This window comes from Microtus ochrogaster, unplaced genomic scaffold, assembly GCF_000317375.1.
Source record: "Microtus ochrogaster isolate Prairie Vole_2 unplaced genomic scaffold, MicOch1.0 UNK24, whole genome shotgun sequence".
NCBI classification, from domain to species: domain Eukaryota; kingdom Metazoa; phylum Chordata; class Mammalia; order Rodentia; family Cricetidae; genus Microtus; species Microtus ochrogaster.
Genome location: NW_004949122.1, coordinates 2299384 through 2326883, shown reverse-complemented (window position 1 = coordinate 2326883; position 27500 = coordinate 2299384). Strand labels below are relative to the sequence as shown.

At 45.6% G+C, this 27500-nt stretch overlaps 1 protein-coding gene across 1 annotated transcript in view; it reads right to left on the bottom strand.

Moving 5' to 3' along the window:
- Ephb1 (EPH receptor B1) overlaps positions 1-27500 on the bottom strand; it is a 445475-nt gene that overhangs the window by 92310 nt on the left and 325665 nt on the right. Inside the window, exons 6-7 of the mRNA XM_026789586.1 lie at positions 9001-9125; positions 727-889 (exon numbers count right to left, since the gene is read on the bottom strand). Coding sequence (XP_026645387.1) covers positions 727-889; positions 9001-9125 — 288 coding nt within the window. The remainder of the gene's footprint in view (positions 1-726; positions 890-9000; positions 9126-27500) is intronic.

Sequence of the window (27500 nt, the reverse complement as noted above, 5' to 3'; positions counted from 1 at the left end):
GGGGTCCTGGATTGGATAAAGAGCAGAAAGGGGCTTGGTGCCACCATCCACCTCTTCCTGTTTCCTGACTGTGGAAATGATGTGGACAGCTGCTCAGGTTCCTGTAGCCATGACTCCCCACCATACATCCTCCCCCCCACCCCCTGCACTGTGGGCCAGGATGATGAACGACTCTTTCCTTCCATTATTTCTGCCGTGTGTTTTGTCGCTGTGAGAAAAGGTATTTAGAAGGATGTTTTTCTCTCTCTGAAAACACCTGAGCAGGTCATGGGTGAAGTGACTGCAATATTCTGAGATCCTGGGCACATGACCCAAACATTGCCTCTTATTTTTTCTCCCCTTGTCCTAGACAGAGTGAGTTTGTTCATAAGTCCAAGCATAGAGGAGTGAGATGGAGGCAGCCCAGGCCCCTGAACCCTCTTAAGGAGACAAGGGGGCACTTGTGAGACATAAAGGATCTCACAATCCGGATGCAGAAACACACAGGGTATGCAGCCACATGGGGTACCCTTCCAAGGCATTCAGTCAAATGATGAAAGACAGACCAGACTTCAGAGTGCTGGCATGTACCGAAACAGTCCACGTAGCCCTGCTTGGAGACCAGCCCTACATCCCTAGTCTAGGGGGTCTGGGTATCGTGGAGATTTCTATGGGGTTGTTTTTTTTCACCTGTGCCTGTGTCATTCCCCGCCCCACCCAACCCTCACTCCCCCTCACCTGCCTTACCATCTGTCAGCGTCTGGAAGCACATCTTGCCACTGTATTTACCATAGCCAGCCACAGTCCGGGCACGCACTTGGACCACATACACCATGCCGGGCCGTAGCCCATCAATCCGGGCTGTGTTGGTCTGGCTCCTGGCCATGGAAGAGTTGAACTCATTGTGTTCCTAAAGAAGAGAGAGACAAGGGAAGGGAAAGGGGTGGTCAGACGGCTCCTGAGCACTGTGACCCCAGGCAGCTCTGTGAGGGTACTCAGTCCCATCAGTTCTTGGTCTTACACCTTTGGTAGAAGTTGAACATCTTCTGAATGAGGACAGCCTGCCTGGACCAAGGGAATGGAGAGTCAGCTTTGGGCCATGGGTGGCGGTACCCTGAAGAAAGGAACCTGAGGGAAGAGTTGAGCTCCTGCTTCCTAATTAGATGTTCTTAGATATTTTCTGCCCATGCCCCAGCTCTCCCTCAGGGTTCACAGATAAAATAACAGCTCCTGTCAGCTTTGCAGAGTCCATCACATCTCTGACCTCAACAACAGGAAGCTTTGCGGCCTCCACGGGCAGCTCGTCTATCTCTGTTTGCCTCTGCTGAGGTGCAGTGCTTTCTCTCCCTGCTCGAGATCTGCTAGCCGTGCTATACAATTACTGTTCTGGATGACTCCTGAAGTTCCTCCGAGTGTCCAGGAAAGGGCTTTGGCTCTCGTCTGATGAAGCGGCAGAGGTGATTCTAGACTGTGTCTCACACCTGTTTCTACCTTCTCCTGGCCTTATCTGTGTATGCACGCTCCAACTCCCACCATCAGCTCCGGAGACAGCATGTCTCTTCTCCCTGGGACCTCATCCCTCCCATCAAGCCTAGGAATCAATCCATCTTCCTATCTACCTCTCTCTAATACCTGATGCCTTGTTCTCTAAGGTCTCATCTGTCTATCCCATATCTCTGGTGTGTGCTGACTTGTGTATATTAATTGTGTTTCTCCCTGGCTCTTCTCACCATAAGTACTTTTAAAGCATTCATCTTCTTGCTGCTGGTCTTATTTAATAACAGATTGTGACTGAACTCCAATCCCTTCTGAAGCTCCCCCTCCCCCATATGATGTGTGCTCAGTGTCAAGGTTCTTATCTTAAGGGGCCCCTGCTTTAACTATAATCAGATGGAAACCAAACTTCTCAAGCTAGACAACCATGCCCTTCAGGATGGAATCAGTCCTAATCTCTCACGTTCCCTCTAAGCTGTGGTTTTACTATTCCTCTGGGACCACACCCAAGCCACCGGCATTGCTCAAGGCTGTTTCCCCACTCTGAAATGATCCCGCTCCCTCCAGGTTATTTAAGCTCACATCCTCCAGTGCCTCTTCCCAAGAGAGTCCTATTTTACTTCCCCGACCCATAGGCTCTTCCTTACTGTCTTTGCTGTTTACAGCTCACTCCAGCTTAGCACCCTATACATCAGCCTGGTCTCTGTTCCGCGTGGGCACATCTTCTCTCTGTAAGGGTTCTGGGCTCCCGCTAAGTGTGCAAGAGCAACAGCTGAGAGTCTGGGGCCTCTCTACGCACAGCGAATGCTGGTGCATGAGGACTGCATTGAAGAGGAAGAGGCTGGGCCACGAACAACAGACCAATCCCCGACCTTCTGTGCAGATCTGGGAAACCATTAGGCGCTCTAGGCTGAATGGTTCAAGAGGCAAGGAGACAATTGAGAGAAAGGGGCACAGAGAGGTTCTACAACCTATACGCTCAGCCAGATCTCAGGGAGCAAACATGGGGAAGTGAACTAACACAAAAGAGAAATTCTCATTTTCCTAAACTATGTAGAACTGTGCTTTGCAAAAGCAAAGCCCACTGGGTTCTCTCACCCAATTCATCAACCAGGTTATTGTACATATGGGTGTGTATGTGTTGTGGCTCCAAAGTGTGGTTGGTCTCTTCTGGGGAGACAACACCTTGTGGAATGGATTGGAAGACACACAGATGACAGGAGTGTTGATTGTGTAATGTGGTAGTGGGAAAAGGGTTGTGCAGATGTATCAAAAGAAAAAAAAACCCAAGGAGAAAGCTATTCAGATGGAATCAGGAAAGGGGAGCATAAAAACCATCATACAGATGAAAGGAATCAGCCACATTGCATTGGTCACTGGAGAGCAGGAAGAGAATAAAACAGACTAAAAGAAGCCACGACAGGGCCGAGGAGCATACAGAGTGTACTGGATAGCTTTGTGGCAATTGACAGAAGCTAAAGTCATCTGAGAGGAGGGAGACTCAATTAAGAAACACCCTCCCATAAGATCGGGCTCAGAAGGCAAGCCTGTAGAGCATTTTCTTCATTAATGATGAAGGGGGAGGGCCCAGACCATTGTGGGTGGGGCCCCCTAGGCTGGTGGTCCTAAGTTCTATATGAACTGAGCAAGCCATAAGGCACAAGTCAGTAAGCAGAACTCCTCCATGTCCTCTCCATTAGCTCCTGCCTTGTTTGACATCTTGCCCCAACTTCCTCTGATGATGAACATGAAGTGTAAGCCAAATAAACCCTTTCCTCACCAACTGGCTTTTTGGTCATGGTACTTCATCACAGCAATAGAAACCCTGACTAAGACACAAAGAATTAGCATATCTGGCATGCAGGTGGCACAGGGGAAGTAATGAAAAGCTTTGGCTTAAGAAATCATGGGTTCAAGGTTAGGTTCAATTGACAGTGGAAAGTTAAAAAATGGCCCTTCTGGAGGGGTTTCCCACTGAGCCCTGGGGGTTGTTGTCTGGACAGGAACTTCTCACTGTCCTGTGCATCTACTTGAAGAACTGGGGCTGGAGAGGATTCCCCTGGGCTCCTCTCCACTCCGCTGAGGGACTGAGCAGATGGAAGGCTGTTCACTGTCGAAGGGATGCCATCTAGAACTTACTAATTACTATTTTGACACCCTGAAGACAAGAGATGAGAAACTACGAGCATCACCCCATCAGGTCGCGAAGAAGAACGCACCATTGCTACAAAATGCAGGCAGCTGTCTGACTGCTCTGGTTTAGCTGGAATCAGATGGAATCACGCACTGCTTGAGATGAGTGAACCGCTGACTGGGTGGAGCCGACTACGGGGAAAGCGTTTTTGATATATTGGCATTTGGATGGTGAGGACCAAATGTTAACCCACAATCACTTTCCAGTCCACACACTCCCAAAGCGGTTCAGTGATTAAAACGGGCATCAGTTCTTGTTCTTTGCCAAGTCATTAATCAACTCCAGACAAATGAGTGAGAGCGATGAGCAAGGTTGCTTATGACTGGCTTGATTATAAGGATGTGAAGATGGAGGACACAGCTACTGAGGGCGGTGGGTATGTCTCCATTATCTCTGCACCCCCATCAGCATCCCAACCCCTCACTGCCTGGGCTCGCCACAGCTCAGTGCTAAGGGAATGAGCCAAGGGCACACTTTCCATCAGCTGAGCATAAGGTATTGCTAAGGTCCAGGAGAGTTCCTGTGAGATCTTGAAATCTGAAGAGCAGAAATCCCCCCCAACCTAAACCAACCGGCCCTAGCTTAGGCCGTTGTTATGAAGAGCTGGGGAGATCTAGACACTTAATCATAAAGACAGCTGAGGGCAGATGGAGACGCTCCCTCCCCCACATGGTTTGCCTACATGCACCGACAGCAGGAGTGGAAATGCTACAAGACAGTAAACAAGAGAGAGTGATGAATGCGACTCCATTGAGACGGGGAAAGAGATGAACAAGGGAGAGGCACAGGGAGTGTCCTTAGTCCTCTGATCTGAGCTCTCAATTGATGAACTGTTGGGAAAGGCGGAGTCTCACTGATTCTAGTCACAAAACTAAAGCTGAAAAGTATCCCCACATCTACTGCGAGACTTGTTGGGCAGGAGACCCACGGGGGGCTGGTGGAGGTTGCAAAACTACCACCAATGGGCCAGCCACTTGCTTTATAAATAACGTGCTATTGCACATGGCCACGACCACCTCCTGAAGTGCTATTGCACACAGCCACGCCCATCTCTTCCTATGCTGCCTGCCCTGCTTTCCTGCTAGAATGACTCTCTCTTGGTTCAGATGAAGGGAATGGGACATCCACAGGGAGGGGAGGTGGTACAGGATGGGGGAATAGGGAATTTTGTTTCATGGACTAGATCCAAGACATATACTGGGCAGGATTCTATTTGTATTGGTGAAGCAGACATGGCGATCATTCATTTTGCTTACATGTCTTTGGGTTTAATATTAAAACCCAGTATCTTATTTCAGGAGTCACTTTGATACAGAAATCCTGAGCAGAGATGATGATTTCATACAATCCCGGAAATTTCCAGCATTGAAATATAATAAAAATGTCGGTAATTTGGTTCTTTGAGTCCCTATATCTGACCTGTGTGGTCATGTCTGTCATTTAGCCTTTATGTGATTTACTTCCATCATCTATAACTGATTATAAGTGGCTCATGAGTGTATTTCTTTCAAGGATCAGAACTAATATATCTGTGTGTATTTGAAACATAATAGGTACTCAATATATGATGAATTACCATTTTGGTTATTATTTCAAAATGCCCTCACAGGCTAATGTCTTTTTCTTTAGTCATATTGGAAATGGTCAAGGCAACATAATGGATTTCACAGCGGAACACTTTGTAAGCAAAGGAGAGGTCCATTCTCATATGCTCAAGGGTGGTCAATGACTAGGCAATGAATCCTATGTGTTCCCAAGGAAAGCATCCCACCCTCTGGAGGAAGGACAATAATATGCTTCACTGAGGTGTGCAAGCTGCCTCGGGCACTGAGTGTTATGTGTATGTGTGTATTAATAATTAGTATGAATTAATGAGCAGCAAGGGGATGGCCCAAAAGGAGAGACTAATGTCCTTCATAGCCTAAGAAGCTCAGGTTAATTACAGTGCTGCAAGGGGGGAGGTTTGAATGGAAATGCAGACCGTGGCAGAAGCTGAGCTGGGCTGGGGAATAGGAAGTCAAGACTCAGAGGCATGAGCCACATGGCTGTGGTCCCAGGTTACGTAGAGCACTTGACCTCATGACAGCTGCCCACTGAAGTATCTGCCTTGTCCACAGCAGGTGAGGTAGAGGCAGAGCAGTTGGCACCAGTGCACTCAGCCCCTTGCCAACACTGCCACCTGCTGCAGGGTAAAAGAGCAGGTCTCACATCCTAGCTGAATGACTGACCTATGCAAGTGTTTCTGTTTATTTTTATCCTCTTTATGTTTCTTTGTCCAAAGTAGCTATAATAATCCTGACGATGCTGGAATATAAAAGGAAGTGCAAATCTTATTAAGTAAGCCCGGGCACAAATAGGCACATTTTAGGAAAACCCTTCTTCTACACAAAGTATGATTTCAACAGGCCTGAAAGATCATGTGTATGGTGAAAAGGACTGAGGAGAGCCAGGTCAATGACCCAGTACACTGTGCAGCAAACTGATAACTGTAGCTTGGTGGGACTCCTATGTCAGCTTTGATACAAGATAAAATCAATGGGTCCAAACAGCTTAGTGGAGAATTATAACCTTATTATTTCTCCTCAAAATGTTTTTGCACGAATAGATCTCTAACTTTGCAGTGAATTGGGTATAATGGTGAGCTGGCTCATTTTATATCAACTTGATTCAAGCTAGAGTCATCTGAAAGGAGGAAACCTCAACTGAGGATGTGCCCCATAAGATCCAATGATAGGGCATTTTCTCAATTAGTGATTGATGGAGGAGGACCCAGCCCATTGGGGATAGGGACACCCCTGTGCTGGTGGTCCTGGGTTTTCTAAGAAAGCAGGTAAGTCATGAAGAGGAAGCCAGTAAGCAGCACCCCTCCATGACCTCTGTATCATCCCTGCCTTCAGGTTGCTGCCCTGCTTGAGTTCTTGGCCTGACTTCCTTCAGTGATGGACTATGATGTGGACGTACAAGCCAAACAAACCTTTTCCTCCCCAACTTGCATTTGGTCATGGTATCTCAGGATCCAGCAATGATTACCATAACTAAGACAAATGGGCTAAAATTACCGCCAAATCATTGAACGTTCTCAATCAACTGTCTCTGAAGGCCAGTGTTTGCTGAATGCTGTCTCATTAGCCTCACTGGTGGGTGCTCCCATAACGTTGAGGAGCATAGCACCCCACAGGCAAGACTGGCGACCTAGACTGGTCTGTACCTCCACTTTCAGGGATGTAAAGCTGCTACCATTTCACACATGTGCAAGCTGTGCCCTGCAAAGGTTAAGTCACAGGACCACAGCAGCTTGTCAGGGTGCTGCAAATCAGGACATTGTTTCTAATACAATGCTATTCGGCCATTCGTCTGGCCTCTTTGCAGGACTGTGGGATCTTCATTCCTGATTCTCTCTATATCCATCTACCCAGTGGATGACCTACCTCACTTAGACCAAGGATTTTCATACCATGTACATCCCAACAGCTCACACGTGGGCATCTTTAGCCTATCCCCTTTGCTAACTCTAAATTAAAAGTTATCTTCTGGCTGAGGTCACCAATTTTCTATTCCACATCTCTACCTGGCTTTCCTACAGGCATTTCAGCCACAAAGCTGCACTTCTGCTCTTCCTTCCTTCCAGTTTCCATTACCCAGGGAGGTCTTCTCAGTTGACATTGCCTACATCATCCTAGAAAGTCTCTTGACATTCATCCACACGCCATCTAACTTAGAAATCCAGTTAGCCCTGCCTGTAGTGTATACTGGATATCTAGAAGCCAGCTAATGTCAACAGCTCATGGTTGATGCTACGATTCGAATATCTATCTTCCTGACAGATGATTATGGATCTAGCAGGCCTATTTACAGCCTGAACGGTGTTCAGAATATAAGTCACATCCTGCCCCTCTTCTACTCTGAAACCTGTGGTGGCTCCCTGCCTTACTCGGTAGTAAAACTTAATTCAATATTGCTCAACATGTTGACGTCCCCTGATATCTAGCCCCTTACAGCTCCTATCATTCCAGGTGTTCTCATCTGCTGCCTGCTCCTGGAGTCACAGCTGTGACGGCATCTCAGAGTCTGCCACTCCCTCCTTGCCGAGATAACTGCTTCATAACTAACTTTCTTCAGATACTGAAAGAGTCTCATCTTCTCCAAGAGGCTAAGACCATTTTATTTAAGTCTGTAACTTATCCTTGCCTGGCCTTTACAAAGCCATTCATTTGCTCTGCTTCTATTTTTGTTGTTTAATTTTTAAAAAATTATTTTTTGTGTGTCTTTGTGTGTCTATATGATGTGGGGTGTATATGTACCAGTGTATATGTGTAGAGGTCGGAAGACAATTTGCAGGAGTTGACTGTCTTTTTCAACTTTTATTTGGCTTCTAGATAACAAATTCAGGATATCAGGCTTGCTCACAAAATACCTTTACCCTCTGAGGGCCCTGCCAGAACCTCTATATTTTTATGCTACTATTTTTCACATGCTAGTTATTTCCATATTTTGTATGTTCACTGTTTAGCCTGTCTCCCTTTTTTGGGAAGCGAGATTCCTGATAGCAGAACTCTTTTGTTCACTAACATCTCCTAGAATAGGACTTCCCAAATAGTATCGAGATCAAACTCTTCAACAAATAAACAAATGCATCTGGTGTTTTTCTAAACAGTGTGTTGGATTAGTTCAGGAAGAAATGTATTTTCTCAGGATTTTTTGCACATGCTGCAGTTCATCCCTGTGGAGAATGTCCTGTTTCTGTGGATGATGAACAGGCCAGGGACCAGCCCTGCAGGGCACTGTTTCCCTTTTCTTGGCAAGTCATGCCATGGGTAGCCCTCAGTAGCAGCTACTGACAAGCAGTCAGGGAATGCAACACACAAATTGCTATGTCAATTCATTTTTTACCTCACCCTTTCAAATGTCCAACTGCATGCCCTTTACCCTCCACGTTAGTGTCATGACACATGCATATCATTTATAAATAAATAAGCTTGAGTTGGAGGCATGGGATCAACAACTTAGAAAACAACCATTTACCAGACTCCAAAATCCTCTGATGGTGGATAAAACCAGGTGGTTTTATCACATCCCCCTTGGGACAGAAAATACATGGCTGTAGGAAGGGTAGTGGTTTCCACAGCCCAGTGTAGTATCCAGACTATCAGATGATGAATCTGAAGGCTGTCTCCCAGGTCAATGAAAAGAACCTGGGTAAGGCAGCCCCAGCTTTCTCCCCAGGGGTCCCCTGTCTTCCAGCACCCAATTCTTCCTCCCTAGGGGTCCTCCAGCCTATCTCCTTGTGACCTCCACTGGGTGACCTTAGAAGCCTGGGGTCAAAGGTGGCTCACCTTCTCGTAGTACCGGATCTCATAGTCCAGGATGATGCCATTGGGTTGCTCCGGCTGAGGCCATGACAAGGTGATGCTCCTCATGGTAGCACTGACCTGGTGCATGATGGGGACAGTGGAGGGGGCTGTGGAGAGAGGAAGAGACAGGGTAGCCGAAAAGATACTCAAGTGTTATCTTTTGGAGATGAATAGAAAGAGGTGATTGGGTTTGAGTTCTGTGCTTTCCCATCAGCTGATCTGAGTCTGCAGAACTCCCTGTGGGGTTTGCGAACTGAAAGGGATTGAGATGACAGAGGAGAGAGATGGTGAAAATATCGTAGAGGAAGACATATGTGGGCAGGGCTGGGGTGAATTGGTGTATTTATGGCACAGAAGGAAAAACTCACACCAGGGATAGTGATGTGGTTCAGCAGGTAAAGGTGTCTGCTGTGAAAACCTGGCAACCTGAGTTCAAGCCCCCAAACTGGGACAAAAGTGGAATGAGAGAACTAACGCCATGGACATGACCTTTGACCTTCATATGTGTACTGTGGCATATGTGTCGACACACACACTTTTTAAAAAAATCAGTCCAAAATAAGAGAGAACTGGAAAAATAGGAGGAAGAGACAGGAAAAATGAGAAGCCTTTTGAAGTACAAGGTGCTGAAGGACCCTCAATGATGCAGTAATGGGCTCAGCTACTGCAGGGCAGAAAACCTGGGCAAAGGAGGAACATCAAGAGTAGAACAGATTAGTGCAAAGTAACTGTATAACAGAAAGGGACATCCCAGCAAATGCTTCTTTCCATTTTTGTGTGTAGGATTTTAATACACTTCCAAAAGAAAGGAGGCAGCATCCCTCACGAAGACAGGAACCCCCATCAGCACTCTCTGAGTGAGAGCATTTGCAACGAAGAGCTCACAAATGCAAACGAAGAAATGATACATAGAGCAAACGTTTGGAAACAGGATAATAATTCCAAGATCAGCAAAGATGATTATGAAATTTCTGTTAGGAAATAATATTTATCTCCCAGTTCGACATTTTTCACACGGCGTAAGTAAAATGAAAACAGTCTGGAAATAATAAACGAGGGCTGTCTTCCTAAGGGAAGAGGAGGGTAATGGATGAGGCTCCGTCTGCACTCTGCTCGGGGGCTGTTGTGTTTAGTCTTGCCACTTCTGCAGTGATGAAGGTCATTTCCTCACTCGAACTCTGCTTTACAAGGGTTTCTCTGGGGACCATGGCTGAGTGACATTTACTATCCTCAACTTAAGTTAATGGATTCCCTCCAAGACCTGGAATTACAGAGCACAGCTAGCAGATCATACAAGGGGAAGGCATGGCCTTGCCCACAGTTCACCGGACTCGAGCACCTACTAAAGTCAGTCTGAGCCAGGGAAGGAGAAGACAAGCAGGCATTCTAAAGATGCTCCCAGTTGTGTGAGCCACACAGGGTGAGAAGTGTGGGAAATGCTACCAGGACACCTTAGCATCAGAGTGTCCCCTGGGACTTCGGAGGTTAGTCTGCACAAAGCCTACTACACACCATGTGTTGGCCATGACAGAGCACCTTTCTGAGCGCCTACACCTAAGGGTGAAACCGACGAAGGGCCTCAGACGCTGTGCTGTGTATTTACAAAGAGACTTGCTTCCTTCAGAGTTCCAGCTAAGCACCTAGTAGCCCACCTATCTATGCAAAACATGGGTTCCCCCAGTAGACACTCCTAATCAAAGATTCTACAATGAGCTTTCCAAGGCTTCATGATAATAATACAGGTGCACTAAATTTCTCCGGTGTGGGAGGTCCTGTCTATGTGTTGCTTTTATTGGTTAATGAATAAAGAACTGCTTTGAGCCTATGGCAAGAGCAGAACAGAACTAGGCAGGAAAAACTAGGCTGTATGCTGGCAGAAAGAGAGCAGGGTCAGAGAGAAGCCATGAAGTCACTAGAGAAAGATTCTGGGAACTCACCCAGTAAGCCACATGATGATATACAGATTAATAGAAATGGCTTAAATTAAGATGTAAGAGTTAGCCAATAAGAAGCTAGAGCTAATGGGCCAAGCAGTGATTTAATTAATACAGTTTCTGTGTGATTATTTCCAGGCTAAGCGGCCTGGGACAAACCAGTGGCCTCCTTCAACATTCTCCTACTCAGTCCTCTTTCGTTTGTTCGTTTGTCCGTCCCTCCCTCCCTCCCTCCCTCCCTCCCTCTGTTTCTTCCTTCCTCCCTTCCCTCTCACTTTCACTGAAATGGGATAACTACTGTGGTCTGATGGTTCCCCATAAAATGTCCCAACCCAACACTTGCTGCCAAGTTCCTGCTACACGTGGGACACCCTGCTCTGTGCTTCTGTAATTCTCACTCCTTATAGACCTTCCTTATCCATATCTCAGATTTGTCTTCTTCCCCTTGGTCTCACCTCTCCCAGCTAAAGCAATCTAGAACAGTCCTTGTTGCGCATAAGAGCTTGTCAAAGACCTAACGAAACAAGTCAGACTATACTTGAGTTTTCCCTGATATAAAGAATAGTTAGCCGCTACAAGTATTTCTGCCACAGCAAGACATGCTGCTGCCTACAGTATCTCTTACTCAATGGGCCTATGTTATCAAGAACTCTGGAGTCATGAGATAGAGGCATCAGTCCAATGCTTCTCCATAGCTTATACTACAAGTTAAGTTTAAACCTAGTATCTACTATGTTTTGTGTAGTCTATTAGTTTGACTATTAGCCTTTGGATCAAAAGCATGTCTTTATTGTCCTATCTTGAAGTTAGGGTTGCATATAAACTCTAGATTTCCCCAAGGTATGTTCTCTTTCACCATGAATGTAGAGTTGGGTTTCTGTGGTGGAGATGCATAATCCCTCTTTGCTTTTTGATGGTGCTATATTTGATCTATTAATCTAACAAACTGAACGAACATTTTACCCTCATCTCAACTGTCTAATGCATTTTTTCTCTCCTACTTTGGTATTATAACCCAGCTATGTTGATTAATTAAACAGTTACTATTGTATCTGCCAGGTAGTTGCTCTTTCAGGTTCTAAACATACATTCATGAGTAAAGTTTCTTACCCTCTTAAAACCTATTCTCTACTAGAGGGATTCAGAGTATAGACATGATAAATAAATAGCAAGATATATAAGAAATAAGTAAAGTGGGGAAACCAAGTAGGGAAAGAGGAGGTGGAATGCCAGGGTAGGAAGTATACGGCTGGACTGTGCTCAGCAAAGAGCTCCCTGAGTAGCAGGTACAGGAGTGTAAGCAAAAGGAGAGTGGGGCCAGTGAGTGTCTGACCTGAAGGCATCACAGTCAAGGGAGAGGGACAGATTTGTGTGTGTGTGTGTGTGTGTGTGTGTGTGTATACACATTTTGTTTGGTTTGAGATGGAGCTATTTAATAAATTTGCTAAAATTTATTAAGCGACATGAGATGTTTGCTATATTGTCATAAACTAGGCTCTACATTAGATAATCCTTGCCAACTGTAGGCTACTGTTTGAAGCACATTTCAGTTAGGTGCAGTGAGTGATGTGGCATCGTCCCAAACTCCCAAAAAAACCCATTCCTTCCTGGAGAGAGGAGGGAGCCTCATAAGACTCAGAAAGCTCATAAAGCACAGAAGCCCCAGGAAATTCAGGAAATGACAAGATTCACAAGGCCCTTCCCCAAGTTTATACAAGCAATAACAATTTCTGAGGGACAAGACTCTCTCTGGTGGAGCTGCCTGCGAATTGTTCAGGGAGCTCCAGGGCTTGCAGCTTTCATGAGTTGTCATGCATGCCAGGGTAGGCTTTTCAGTGGTGCAGCCGCCTCTGAGTCATCCACGCTCCTGCTGGCATCCCAGGAAAGTCACTGATGCACTCAACTGGCCTTGAGTGGGTAACTCCGTTGGTCTGTCATGGGTAGCCTCTCTAGGGTGATCAGAGATCTGTCTCTCCTGGATTTGCCTTATTCTATTTCCAACTCAGTGACAGTGTCATGGGGATGTAGCTCCCCTCACAAGTTGAGGGACACTGGCATTGGGAATGTCTCCATAGATGTGAGATATAGAAGAAAAAGAATTAATAGTGACTGTAAGGTTTTTGTTTGGAAGAACTAAAGGATGAGGCTGCCATCAACTGAGATGAGAGACGACATCAATAGAAGCCATCTGGGAGGCAGACCAGCTGTTCCAGTATGAACATTACATTTCAGGTGTCTAAGATGTCCCGTGTAGACACTGGATAGGGGGACGTGTGCGTAAAGTTGGAGCTATTAGTATTTCAATAAATCAGAAAGGAGTAGAACTTCACGGATCGTGAAGATAGCTAGTGGAGTGGACGCTTTAAGATGTAGGGAACGAGGAGAAAACAGCAAAGGGCCCTGCAAAAGCCAGGCCAATAGAGTAGAAGGAAAACCTGCAGAGTGATTGCCTGGAAACCAAGTAGAAGGAAGCATACTTGGGGGACCGAATATGTGAAATCTTACTGCTAAGTCAGGTAAAATGGGACTGGAACCGAATCCCTGATTTAACCACAGCCTCTGTGGCTAACCATTTGGATGGCACGCATTCACCTTGCTCAAGATCCTGCACGCCTTGGCAGGACTATGTGAGGAAGTCAAGGTAGCTCAGAAAGCACCACAGTCTCTCAGAGTTGCTACATGTTTTGCGGGTCCCAGTGTGACCCAAGATGGGGATGACTGAAGGGCTTCTGATTATACGGCTTTCCTACCACATCTTGCCATTCAGATACCCTTGTAGACCATGGGGAAGCCCAGCCTACATGATGCTGCTTTTAGAAGTATCACACACAAGTTTCCAGACTCTCTCTGTCTCAGAGATAAAATATCATCTATTAAAACTGGAAGACTTAGAGCTGGGAATGTAGGGTACTGAGCATGCACCAAGCTCTGGGGTCAATCCCTAGCACCACAGAAAAGCAAGCATGATGGCACGTGTCTGTAATGCCAGGTTTTAGAAGGTAGAGGCAAAAGAATCAGAAGTAGGTTAGAAACATACAGTGATGGCCATCTTCTCTGGGGATAGGACCAAATACGGGAGAGCAGCTACTTCTTGAGGTGGGCGGTGACAAAAAGCAACTAAAGTTTATCTGCACATGGACTTTAAAAATCTCAGAGGCTTTGGAGAGCAAAACAGAGGTTGAGAAAGAATATTCCAGTACCAAGCTCAGTAGCTATGCACAGGGAGGGGACAGAGATCAGAGGTGAAAGAAGAGGAGGAAACACAGAAAACACAGTAGCACAAGCCTAGGTACCATGCATGGGTCCAGCTGAGCAGGCAGGGGAATCAGAACCCGCACAGAAGAAAGGCACACAGGGAGCTTTCTTAGCATCACCACGTGTAGTTGTTGGGAAATCATCTAGATAAGGTCTTGCCTGGGCTCACTGCTGGGAAAACCAAAGCTTCCTTCATTTTCTTGTATCTGGGAACAAAATCATGAAAAAGGGCTGGCCAGATAGTCAGTCTGGCAACCAAAGAAGACTCTGACCCCAAAGTGCTGAGAGCCAAGTGTGATGACTCGAACCTGAAATCCCAACCCTCAAAGGACTGAAGCAGGAGAATTGCTGCAAGTTCTAGGCCATCTTGGACCTACATAGTGAGTATCAGATCAGCCAGGACAGTAAAACCTTCAGAAATTAAATAATTTCATAATTTAATTAAATAACAACAACAATAATAACGATGAAAAAAGAGTTCCATGAGTGGAAAGTCACACCAGGCTGAGACAAATAAAAGGGAGGATGCAGGCACTGAGGTGAGCCTGTGCCTTCTGGTTACTGCCTCCAGGAGCTAAGTTTCTTTCGAAAACTAAAGGAGACAAATGTCATATATATTGATAAAAGAAACATTATATTAAGAAGATCTGGTGGTTGTAAATATACATACATTGATATCAGTATGCTCTAATTCATAATAGAAGTGCTACTGTCCATAAAGATACACATAGGAATCACCATAGTAATAATGGATGCTGTGGTTTGTCTATAAAATTTCCCTTGAAGATCCGTGCATTTGAACCTTATCCCTGGCTGGTGGTTGATGTGGGAGTGATTTCTTATTAATAAAGAAACTGCCTAGACCCATTTCATAGGCCAACCCTTAGGTAGGCGGAGAAAACAGAACAGGATGCTGGGAGAAAGAAGTTGAGTCAGGGAGTCGCCATGGTTCCCCCACTCCAGGCAGATGCAGGTTAAGATCATTGCTGGTAAGCCGGCTCGTGGGCTACATAGAATAATAGAAATGGGTTAGATCAATATGTAAGAGCTAGCCAATAAGAGGTTGGAACTAATGGGTCAGGCAGTGATTAAAAGAATACAGTTTCTGTGTAATTATTTCGGGTATAAAGCTAGCCGTGCAGGCGGCCGGGTGCTGGGGATGCAGCTCCGCCGCTCTTACATCAATAGGTGGTGCTACTGAGATGTGAGCAAACCAGCCAGGCTCTGACCTAATCAACAGGTTAGTACATTGACGGAGTCATAGCCTGATGGCATTACCGACATGTGATGGGCACTAGGAGGTGGGCCTGGTCCGAGAAGATCACAAGGGTATAACTTTGAAAGAAATACATTGTCCATGGCCCTTTCCTGTCTCTCTCTGCTTCTCAGACATCATGAGGTGAGCAGCTTGGTTCTACCATGCCTTCCTGTTGCCATGCCGTCCTGCTTCAACACAGACTCACAGCAGGGAAGCAAACCAAACATGGATTGAACCCTGGCAAGCATGCATAGGAATAAGCCTTTCCTTCTCTAAGTGATCTTTCTAAGACATTCTTTTATTTATTTATTTATTTATTAAAGATTTCTGTCTCTTCCCCGCCACCTCCTCCCATTTCCCTCCTCCTCCCCCAACAAAGTCCCCCTCCCTCGTCAGCTCAAAGAGCATGCAGTAGCAAAAAGGCTGGCTGACACACCGGATGATGTTGGCATTCTATTCTCCCCAATAGATAGGCTATCCAAAGCAAAAAAATCAGCAAAGAAACATGAGCGGTTAACTGCACTGTAGCTCAAATGGAAGCAGCATCCATCCATAGAATATCATGCAGATGCAAAACACACTCTTCTCGGCAGCTTGTGGAACTTCCCCCAGAAGGGTTATTTTAAAGATCCACGGCAACTGGAACAAATACAAAAATACTGACGTATCTGTTTGGATCGGACCAGTCCTCAAAGGGGAAAAACTGGGAATAACTGGTAGGAGAAACTGCAGATAATTTGCAAGTACACAACACTGAAAAACATACTTCTGAAACACCAGTAAGCCACTGAAGAAACCAGGGGAGAAATTGGAAAAGAAGACATCAAAATATCTGCAAGACTCCACAATAAGATCATAAATTTTATTTAAAAATTTAATAGAGCAACAGAATACAAAAATTGGCATATGAAAATCAGTAGATTCTCTGAACACTGGTAATGAACTCAGGGAAAAGAAAATCAGGAAAACAATTGCATTAGTAACAACCTCAACAAAAAATCTAGAAATAAACCTAACCCGGGAGACTTTTGTAATGAAAACTCTGAAACCCCAAAGCAAAAAAAATTTTTTTGAAGAAAACGTCAGAGGATAGAAAGACCTCTAAGTGCCCATAAGTCTGCAGAACTGATGACGGAAAGCAACCATATTGCTGAAAGGGTTTCATGATTGAGTAAAATCCTTACCAAAGTTCCAATGATATTCTTCATAGAACTAGGAAAACAAACAAACAAACAAAACCCCTAAAGTTCTTAAGGAAGTAGAAAAGATCCCATTCTGAGCAAGAAACACTGGAAGCACGGAAACACTCCATTTCATATTACACTGCAGAACCATAGTAATAAAAAAAAAGCATGGAATGGGTACAAAAATCAGCCTGTAAAACAATGAGAATGAAGAAATGACCAGAAATAAACTCACATAGCTACAGAAACAGATTTTGATGAAGATGGAAAAAATAAAAATGTTAAGGAAAAGGCAGCATCTTTAGCAAACGGTGCTGGGAAAATGGCACAGCCACAAGGAGATGACTGAATTTTGAGCCCCACCTCCCTCTCACTGTACACGAAATTCATCTCTAAACTGTATGAGTTTAAGACCCAAAATCTGAAACTTCTAGAGGAAAATGTAACAGAAACCTTCAACATACAGGCATAGGCAATGGCTTCCAGACTAGGACTTCCATGGCTAAAAGAGGATGACGAGGAGAGACAAATGGAGTTCCTCACTTAAAATGCAACAACAGGGTGAACAGAGACAACAACACAACAGCAGAGAATCTTTGCCAGCCACTCACCTGACGGGTGATACTGAGTATATAGAGCACTCAAAAAAGTTCGAGACAAAGGAACAAATAATCCAATCAATAGATGGGCAACTAGACTCAACAGATGCTTTCCAAAAGACAACACACAGATGGCGGATAAATACATGAAACCCCTGTGACACCCTTGGCTATGGGACATTGGAAATCAAATGCATGTTGAGATCACCATTCATCCTGGTCAGATTGACTAGAGTGTGCAACAAAAGCTAGCAAGGATGAGGTAGAGAAGGCTTACACACTGTTGGTGGGAATGTGCATTTATATATAGCTATTTTTTAAATTCCTCAAAAAACTAAAATCAAAACTATACAATCCAGATCACCACTCCTGAGTGTATATCTGAAGGAATCAAAGTCAGTAGATTATGTGCACGCACACACACAGACACAGACACACACACACACACATTAATGCACAAGGGAACACTACTCAGTCACAAAAAAAGAACAGAATTGTATCATTTGCAGGAAAATCAATTGAGCTGGCAATCAACATGCTAAGAAAATCAGGCCCAATTTAGAAAGAGAAGATTCTCAGGGAGAATCTCATATGTGATACTGAGATCAGGGTCATGCAAGAAAACAGAAGTGAAGAACTGTGGGAGAAGAACAGGACCAGTGGAAAAAGAAAAGAGAATACAAGATGGATAATGGGAAATAAATGTGATCAAAGTATCTTATATACACGCACAAATATGTAACAATAAATGCCATTATTCTGAATAATTCTTTGTAATGAGTTTTTGAAGGATTAACCCTGGGCATGATTCTTCTCCATACCTCTAATCTTCAGAAAAGTTTCATTCAATACTGTATATACTTATCAAACACTACGGCATGCCTGCTCTGATCACTGGGGTCAGAGAAAAGAGATCACAACCTTGTTCTCAGGGTTCATGGAGTTCAGTGGGGGCAGGGGTCAGAATGTAAAGAACCATAGGGTATGGCAGAGAGAAACAACCAGCATCCCAAAGCATGAATGCCCTTGTTCCTGAAAATGGCATTGGCCACCCCAGCTGCCACCTAGCAGTTCACAGATCCAGGAGAAGGGGTTGTAGCCATCCTGGTCAACATTTCTTGGCTTGATAGTGATGACCTGATGGTCACAAGTCCTTCGGAAAACTGTGTCCCATACAAGGACTTTTGTCTTATGCTTTGTGATAGGGCTTGGCACACGGGAGAAAATGACGGAGCATTTCCTGATCTCCCTGCATGAAAGTTAGGGCAACTTACAGCCAGGCCCCGCCATCAGCAGCAGCTACACTGTGAATTTGTTTTTCCTTGTCTAAGGGCAAACATCACCCCTAAATCTGCTCTTTTATGTGCGATGAAAGCGTCAGGTAAGTAAAAATAAAAATAAGCTCAGGTATTCATTCATCCAAACAATAGCTTCTAGAAAAACTAAGGCAGATGAGAAGATTAATTCCAGCAGGTGACCCCTGTGACCCTCCCGCCCCAAAACATTGATTTCAACAGTCAATTCAGGGCAGTCTTTTCTACATAATCCTCAGAGGAAAAGATGGTGTTACTGAATGCTTGAAAGAATCTGTTTTGCAAGGGCGCACAAAGCTTTTGAGTAAATTAAACATTCTACCAAGAGACAGAAATAATGAAAATGAAGAGTTCACAAGATTATTCAAATTTAGAGAGGAAAAAAAAAGAGCCTTTTTGTCAGAAAAGGTAAGAAGAAAGAATTAGTTTGGGGGCTATTTGGAAAGAAGATCCTGAAGTCTCGGTAAAGATGTTTGGCCTTAAAAGGAGGTGCTCAGAAAAATCTAAACAGAAACAAAACTGCCCCACAGTTCCTTTTAGAAAAATAGAGGCTAGGATCATAAAGAGAACAAGAAGCAAGAAAAGTCTCTTCTATCCCCGATAAAAAATTAACCAGGGTTCAAACCAAGTTAGATCCAAGAGTACCCACTAGGAGAGCCTACTGTCAGTATCCAGAGTGCCTTTAAGGAAGTAAGAATCAGTGAAGAACTTAAAAGTGGTTATCAAGTGGCTCAGGATGGAGAGGAAGCAGGAGCAGGTCAAGGGACTGAAGTTCTTTGTCTCTGTTTTTGCCACTGAAGACTTCTGGGAGATTGTACTCCCCAATTGCCTTAGTAGCAGACAGATCCAAGAGAGGGTATTGTATGCAATACATCAAAGACACAGAATGTTCTTGCCTGTTCTGACAAGTGGGATGCGAATAAGTTGCAGATAAGATGGCCCTAAGGCAAGCTGGAAAGTGTCACAGTCACAACACAGGACAAGTGCCAGCCAATACTGGTCACTTGTCACTGCCAACAGTACTAGAGATGGGTGTCAAGCCAAGCAATTATCAGGCTTCCATTTTTACAAAAGGTTCCAAAGGGGGCAGTGAGGCTTATGACCCTATGGCATCTGAGATGCCATTAATCTATCTCAAAAGTTCATCACTCCATGTATGGACCCTAGAGTCCAGATGCATGGGAGCCTTGATAGTGCCACCTGGATGGTCTGTGCCTTGACCCCCTAGTTCAGCAACTGATTTGACCACATTCAAGGTTCGCTTCTTACCCATTTTATTTCCCTTATTCAATAGAAATATTTTCCCTTGGCAGATAATCATTTCCAGTTCCAAAATATAAGAATAAATGTGCTTTTCTTCTATGATAATTATTTAGTTTTGATGCATTATCTTTGCTTATTAGAAATTACTTCATAATCTCTTAATTGATTTTTGGGTCAAAATAATTCCATCAAGAGGTTTATCCATAATCCACGTTGGGATCTAACAAATGATACAAGTTTACTATGTTAATACACTTTTCAAACAGTGAAAATATTTACATGTAATTTTAAAGAACATTCACAGCAAACTGCAAATCCACTCAAAATTAAGTTGTTCTGTTGAGGTATAATGATTGAAGAAGTTATGAAAATAAGACATTTGGACTTTTTGAAGGTCATCAAACCTTTTCTACAAAGAAACAGTGTGGCTCGTGGCTGGGAGTCCTACTAGGGAGGGCCAGTTTCAAGGCCATCTCTCCCAGCTCAGAAGGCTGCTGAGTTTCCTCTAACTTACTCCGCTTAAGAGGACGGCCTTCCAAGTTTCCTGAAAGGTGGATGGCCTGTTCAGTCCGAAGGAGTTCATATCTGTGTTTTCTCAAATGACTCACAAAAGAGGGTCCTAGTCTTACCATAGCCCATGGTGGGTATGGTAGGGTCATTTTCCTTGGCATTTTCTAAGGAGATGGTCCTCACTGTGACCATTTCTCCCCATTGAGGTACTTCTGTCTCAGCCTGAACTAGGTAAATAGCCACTTTTACCATAAGTACCCCATTTTGAGTTGCTTCCACGTTGGGGCTGTTAAGATAATGCTGGCACGGAGCTGTCAGCATCCCTCCTGATGGCCAGAGCTCATGGTGCCAGAAGGTTTTGTGCAGGTCATGTAGGCTACAAGGAGAGAGAGGTCACCAACTGTCTTTCTTGGCTGTGGATCCTTTGTACTATAGTTCTGACTAGGCAGGCAAGATGCATACACTGGTACAATAGTGGCAAGAATATTTTGTGGGCCACCAAACATTTTCCAATTGAATATGAGGGTCATTCCAGAGGTGAACACATGTCTGTTACTGTAAAGTGGGTCACGAGCCTACATATGGGAAAGCCACAGATCCTCAGGAGGGTGTACTACTGGTGCTTTGTGTAGTCAGACTGACTTCTATGTGTTTATGCTTACACCCATAGACTACCCCTGCTCTCAGCCTGGGTCATGCAAGCCTCTTTGTTGTACAAGATGACAGAGACTCATAACTGATCAAAATACTGAAAAAGTGACTGTTGTATCCTCAGCTCTAAACCACCTTCCAAGACCCAGGGAACACATAGAGGAGGGTCAGGAAAATTCTAAGAGCTCGAGGGTGGAGAAAACTGCTATGGGTTGCTGTCATTTGGATGTGCAATGGCCACAGATACAGAACATGCAAAAGGTATAGCAACCTGCAAAAGACCTACACACACACACACACACACACACACACACACACACACACCCCACATGGGGGTGTGAAAGGGATTCATTGGAAAGAAGGGAGAGGAAGTTAACAGGAGAGTAGGAGATAAAGGAGAGTAATGGGGCATAAATGTAATCACAATATATCTTAGACATATTTGAAAGTGTTTTTAAACATCATAAAGAAGAATAATCTAGGGTTGGGGGAAAATGGCTCCATCAATAAGGTCTTTGCTTACCAGTCACCTCCCCAGTCAAAAGGCAGGTGTGCTGGTGGACACTGGCAATTCCAGTGCTGGGAGAGCAGAGGCAGGTGAGTACCTGGGACTTGCTATGTTTCCAACCTGGCCTATTTGACAAGCTCCATGATAGCGAGAGACTCTGTCTCAAAAATACATGGTGGAGAAATCCTGGGGAATGACACCTGAGGTTATCTTCTGACTACCACACGCACCTACACATTCCATAGCCACCTGTACACATATTAACACACACACACACACACACACACACACACACACACACACACACACACACACAACTCCTAGTTCTGTGAGCATTCATAGACCAGTTTCTCTGTAGCATATGCTAGCATCTCTCTTGAGGGTAAAACGAGGATTGAATTGCTGGAGCATATGGAAATACCAGCCTTGTATTCTCTGTCTAGAATATCATTTCCCAGCCCAGTCATCCCTGGACTCATAACTTGCCTTCTCTACTATAGACCACAGGTGTGAAGAAAGATGAATAAGGAATAATAAGCAGCCCAGAGCAGCAGGAATTAGCAGAAATGAAGGAGGGCTGTATTCTGGGTCCTACGATGCTGCTGAGAGACAGGTTCCTATCCTAGCGTGGCCTTTTGCTTACTCTGTGAGCTTGAGTTAACCCAAAGCCTTAACATCTTTGAAGCTTGTGTTTTTCATCCATGCAACAGGAATGGTAATCCTCACATTATGAAATTTCCAAATGTTCTGTGCCATGTGTGGTCTAGCACTCCTGTCAGGCTGGGTAGTTGGCATCCACCTGCAACTCTCCTTCTGGGACCAGCACCGCTCACACATGCAGATCAATCCCTGAGCATAGCTCCCCGAGATAAATGTGAGAAGCGCAATCCAATCCAGTGGTGGCCTTGGATATTTGTTTCATAAATACTTTCGAGGCAATAAATAGACCTGTCAACCAAGTCAAGGTGGAGGTACTAGGTAGGAGCAGGATGGAGACAGGAAAGACAAACCAAACGGGGCTAAAGGTGGAAGAGACACATTCCAGAAGAGGAATGACTTCCCTGTGAAATCTGAAGTTTGGAGTCTGCCTGTTTTCTCCAGGAAGCAATTTAGGAAGAAAGAAGTGCCTACCTAGCTCCCGAGAGTAAGACAACCTGTGACTGTGGAGAGGGAGCCTCTTCACACAGCTTACTCTCCACAAGCCTCATCCTTCTGTCCCAGAACTCATATACCACCTACGGACCTCTTTACTTTAAACTGCTAGACCAGCCTTCCTGAAGCTTGACATTACCCATGTTACCCTGACACCCCAAAACCTTTAGTGGCTCCCCATCAGGAAAAGGCCTAACTCTCTCCTTAACATTTACAGGTGTGGCAGGCATTGATCACTGCAGGCTCAGGAACCTGCTTCTCATGTTTAACTGCGACCCACCTTCATGACACTGCAAGCCTTTAAAAGCACTGCCGTATGCAACTTTGCCCATCTCAAGCTCTCACTGTTGATAGCGTCACTGGGGAACACACGTGTTCTGCTTGGGAATGAGCATGGTATAATCTAACTTTTCAGATACTCTGTTCTCCATCACTAGAGTAAGATCTTCAGGGCAGGAGGCATGGTTTTAGCCATTTCACATTAAACCGGTATCATTAACCATATTTTAGATGCATGACAAAACTTTCCTTTTACAGCAAAGGTTGGGATCTCCTCCAAAGTCCTCAGAGGACAGAGGGAGGGGCGGAAAATGGCTTAGTTCTACCAGACATGGGTATTAGTATTTAGAAGAGGGTGGGAGAAGGGAAGTGGAGCTGTGAATCCTGGGAAGGGGGACAGGGAACAAAGATAAGTATGGAGTTCCAAGGAAGTAGTGACAGAACTTCTGTATTTGCATAGATGATGAAATCCAGGATGCTGAGTCCATCTCTGGAGGACACTAAGCTGCTGGAAACCTCTGGAAGTCCCCCTGGAGCCTTAGGGTTAAATTGTGAGAGTTCCTGGAAAGGTATGAATGACAGAATTAGGAGAGGTCCTTTGGGAGTGGCTGGTTGTCTTTTCTCTCATAGAAAACACATCCACAGGGCGGGGAGGAGGGAAACCTGTGTAGAAATGTCAATTAAAGAGCCCAGGCCCAGAGGTACTGGTGGCAAAGAATGATTTGCACCCTGATGACTTGAGTTTCTGGTGACACTTCCATTCTAGAAAGAAACTGGGCTAAGAAGACCCTGCCTTGAGAACTGACTTTCCCTCTGCCGATGAAAACTCATCCCACTGCACAAATACGCTTGAATTTTACATTAGGAAGCCTGACTCATTAAATACTTTTGGTGCAGTAACACTTCTGGTCAAAGTAGATTAAACAAATAAGCAATTAGTTGCAAGCCTGGATATGAATACAAAAGCAGAATTAATTATTTCTCTTATTGTTTTCTCCTATTGTGAACACTGGCTTCATGTTTTATTCTGGGAGTTAACTCTGGCACTTCCTTTCAAGTCCCTCCCTAACCTGGAATTACCTGAGGTCAGAGGACATCCTGGGCATGCACGAGGTATTGCTGCCATGGGATACTGGTTGAGTCACAGAGTAGGCTCCATGACAGAGCGTGAGGGCTGAGCTGGGTGAGCTGACTGAGCTTCATGCCCACAGGCAGAGTCATGAGCTCTTTCTTCCATTAAGGGTTTGGTTCCAGGCAAAGGGGTGGGTGCATGTGTGTGCACTCGTGTACATGTGTGTGTTGTGCACATACTCCTGGGATCTGTGGATGACATCTTTGTGGAAAAAATATAGGTTTAATGAAGAAACCTCATTTCTTCTATTATGTCGCATGTATGTGGGAGATGCTCTTCACTGAGACCATCCACCTCACTATGTCAGTTCTCAGAATGGGGTCCCAGACCAGCATCACCAGGGACCTGGTAATAATGCAGATGTCTGATTGCCACTCCTGGCTAAACCCAGACCTGGGAGAGGTGGACGCAGTAATCTGGGCTTAAGGACGCTCCCAGCCCTTCACACGCATCTGGTGCGTGCTCAGGGTTGGAAACTGCTTATCTACAAATCTGGAAATCCGAAAAGTTAAGCTCTGAGAGGACATCCCGGTCATTCAATTTTCTGTCAACTCTTCGAATTTCCAGATTAGAGTGCTGAAGGCAAGAGAGGGAAAGTAACTTCCTTAAGTCCCCAGCAAGTTAATGCAGAGCCAGAAATAGCCTGGCCTCCTTTCCAGGACTCATGCTAGCTGGCCATCTATGCTGTCCCTACACTCAGGAGCTCAGCAATTCCACCGTCCCTCGAGGATGCCTTGCACGAGAGTGGGAGGCAGTTAGCTCATGTCACTTACTGTCTTCAGGGATCCTACATTCCCAGAGAGATTGGGGGCTCCCTGCAACCCCTCTCATGCAAGGGTGGAGAACGTTGCTCCAGTCAATAGCCCTGCCATGCAATGCTGCTCCTGGTACCCCAGCTTGGCCTGTCTCCACAGCTCCTTCTCCCTAGCAAGAGGACCAGAAAGATAACTCAGAAAATGAGAATTTACTGTAGAAACGACAGCAGTTCTGAGTTGGGGGGGGCCCTGTGGAGCTGTGTGTGTCAGGGCTAGGGTATGGAGTTACTCATCAGGAGAGGCTGTCCTCGGTTGTCAGCCAGGATCATGGCTAAGGCACATAAGGACAGAATCCTGAGGGCTTCTAGGTTATCTGATGTGCTCTGTTCAGCTGCCTCCTGGGGGTCTAACTGCTTTTCCTGGTATAAGATGAGTGCTGGCCCCTTGGGCTGATATCTGATCATAGAATATCTCACTAGGAAGTCTACCACCCTGGTGGGGCTGGCAGGGTCTGGAGGCAACAGAAGATACATTACAGTGGCTTGTATGTCCTGGTCCCTCCCTGCATATATCTGAGTTAGACATGGTCAGCAGAGTCCCCGCAGTGGCTGGAACCGCTCTGCTGTCATCCTAAGGCTGGTACCACTGCACTGTCCTCCCCTGGGCCTGGAGCTCCAAGCCCCTTTGTCTGATGACCCAGGCCCTTTTCTCATCAGAGTGGCTCCCTGGCAGCCAGTCACCCTCCTGCAACACGCACTGTAAGTTTCTCCTTGGGTTCCACCATCCCCACTGTATCTCTCTTCCCTGCACCTTGGCTTTACCATCCCTTCAAGGAGCACATTCCTATTGGACCTACCAAAACGGTTGCTCAGAAACCAGTTCCCACTACCTCCTCTGCCAGCATTCTCTCTATAACTGTGTCAGGAAAAGCTCTCCTCAAAGGCGCCTCTGCCCTACAGCTCTCTTCAGTGTTGATCCTTTGCCATTGTACTCCTGCCGCCCCTCAGAGGCAGGAAGTGGGCTGTGTTCTTCCTGTCTCTCATCACCTCTCTGACATTATTTCTCAGCATCTCCTGCAACCTATGCAGAAGCGCCACACATCTGGACCACAACTGCTCCGGCCCTGAGACAACCAGGCATTTCTTCCCTTCTCTCTGTCGCCTCTCCATGCATGGCTGTTTCTGCCTCTCCCTCCACCACCAGCCTTGCTCTCCAGAGAATGAATCCCATACCCTCTCCCTGAGTAACTCACTTTTCATTCCCTCAACTCCACACCTCTCCCCTGTCTGCTTAGCCCATGGTATATGCTTGGACTTCACCTCACCCAAAGTTACTTCATTTTCAAAATTATACACTAAGTGTTGTACTTCCCCAGCACCATCTTTGCTGACACATTGTAATTCCTCCTGGCTTCACCCGCCCTTGTTGGCCCCATTTCCACCCACGAGTAACCAGCCCCCCTCTGATTCTCCCACTCAGGTTCTGTCTTTCCAGTGATGTAATCTGAGGTACTCCTGCCCTCAGGCATGGGCATCTTCCACTTTCCACATCATACAACTGTCAAAACTCAAGCCAAAGATAGATCCCTGGTCCCCCTGTAGGGTCTGCTCTCCAGGTGGCACCCTGACTGCCAGAAAGGCCACACAAAAGGGTAAGGCATGCAGGAGGTGGGGATGTCTTTGTAAACACACGATTATCAGCTTCAAATGAGCTCTCAACGTGTTCTAGAGACCCAGGTTTCTCTGGTAAATTCCACCTCCCATCCTCTGTAATTGTTCATTAGATTTATGCCACTCCCCTCAACTCTTCAGCCCCAGTACGATCCCCTTCGCTCTTGGCGAGCAAACTTATTTCCCACTTCACAGAGAAAATTGAAGCCTGGATATCCAGCTGAATAAACAACACTTGGAACAGGCACTCAAATCCTCCACAATTCACTATAGGTAGGCCTGCACCTATCTTCTAGATGCTGTCTCCAAAGGCTTCTGGAAGCCCCTGGGATATCTCCTGGGTGGTTTCTAGCCATTGTCTCATTCTCCTGCTTCGCTTTCTTTGTTCTCAATGTCAGCTGCCTGCAAGACCCCTCAAGGAAAGCTGCTCATTAAGTCAGATTACATTCTCCTCTCAAGGACCTGCCGCCCTGCGAGTGCACCATTTCCGGGGCTTCTTCAGGCTATGCTGAGCTCACTGTAACCCCTGAGAGCTCCTCTCCTCTCCCTTTTAACTGTGGCACCTCATCACAAAGCCTCAAGCCTGCCTCAGACCTTACAACATCCTCCACACAGAGACGCTTGCCTTGCTGTCCCCATCTTCAATCTCAGCACTCATCGCCAAGGAGGAAACAGACACCAAGGAAACCTTATGGCCCCATCTCTACCTAGCTTCCTGTACACCCTCTTCTTTAAAAGCATCCCTCTCTGTACATAAACCTCACCCTGCAGAGGACAATGCCATCGTTTTATGAGGCAGTGTTTGTGGATTCTGTGGATATGATCTAAGGCACATGGGAGACTGTAGCAGAAGACACGGTGCTGAGGTACAGGAATTGCCTGGAGGAATGAGATCTGGTCCTCTTCCTGCTGGACTCACCAGAAGAAACATGAGTACAATGTGTGTGTGAGCACATGCTTGCGTTCTCTCTCTCTCTCTCTCTCTCTCTCTCTCTCTCTCTCTCTCTCTCTCTCTCTCT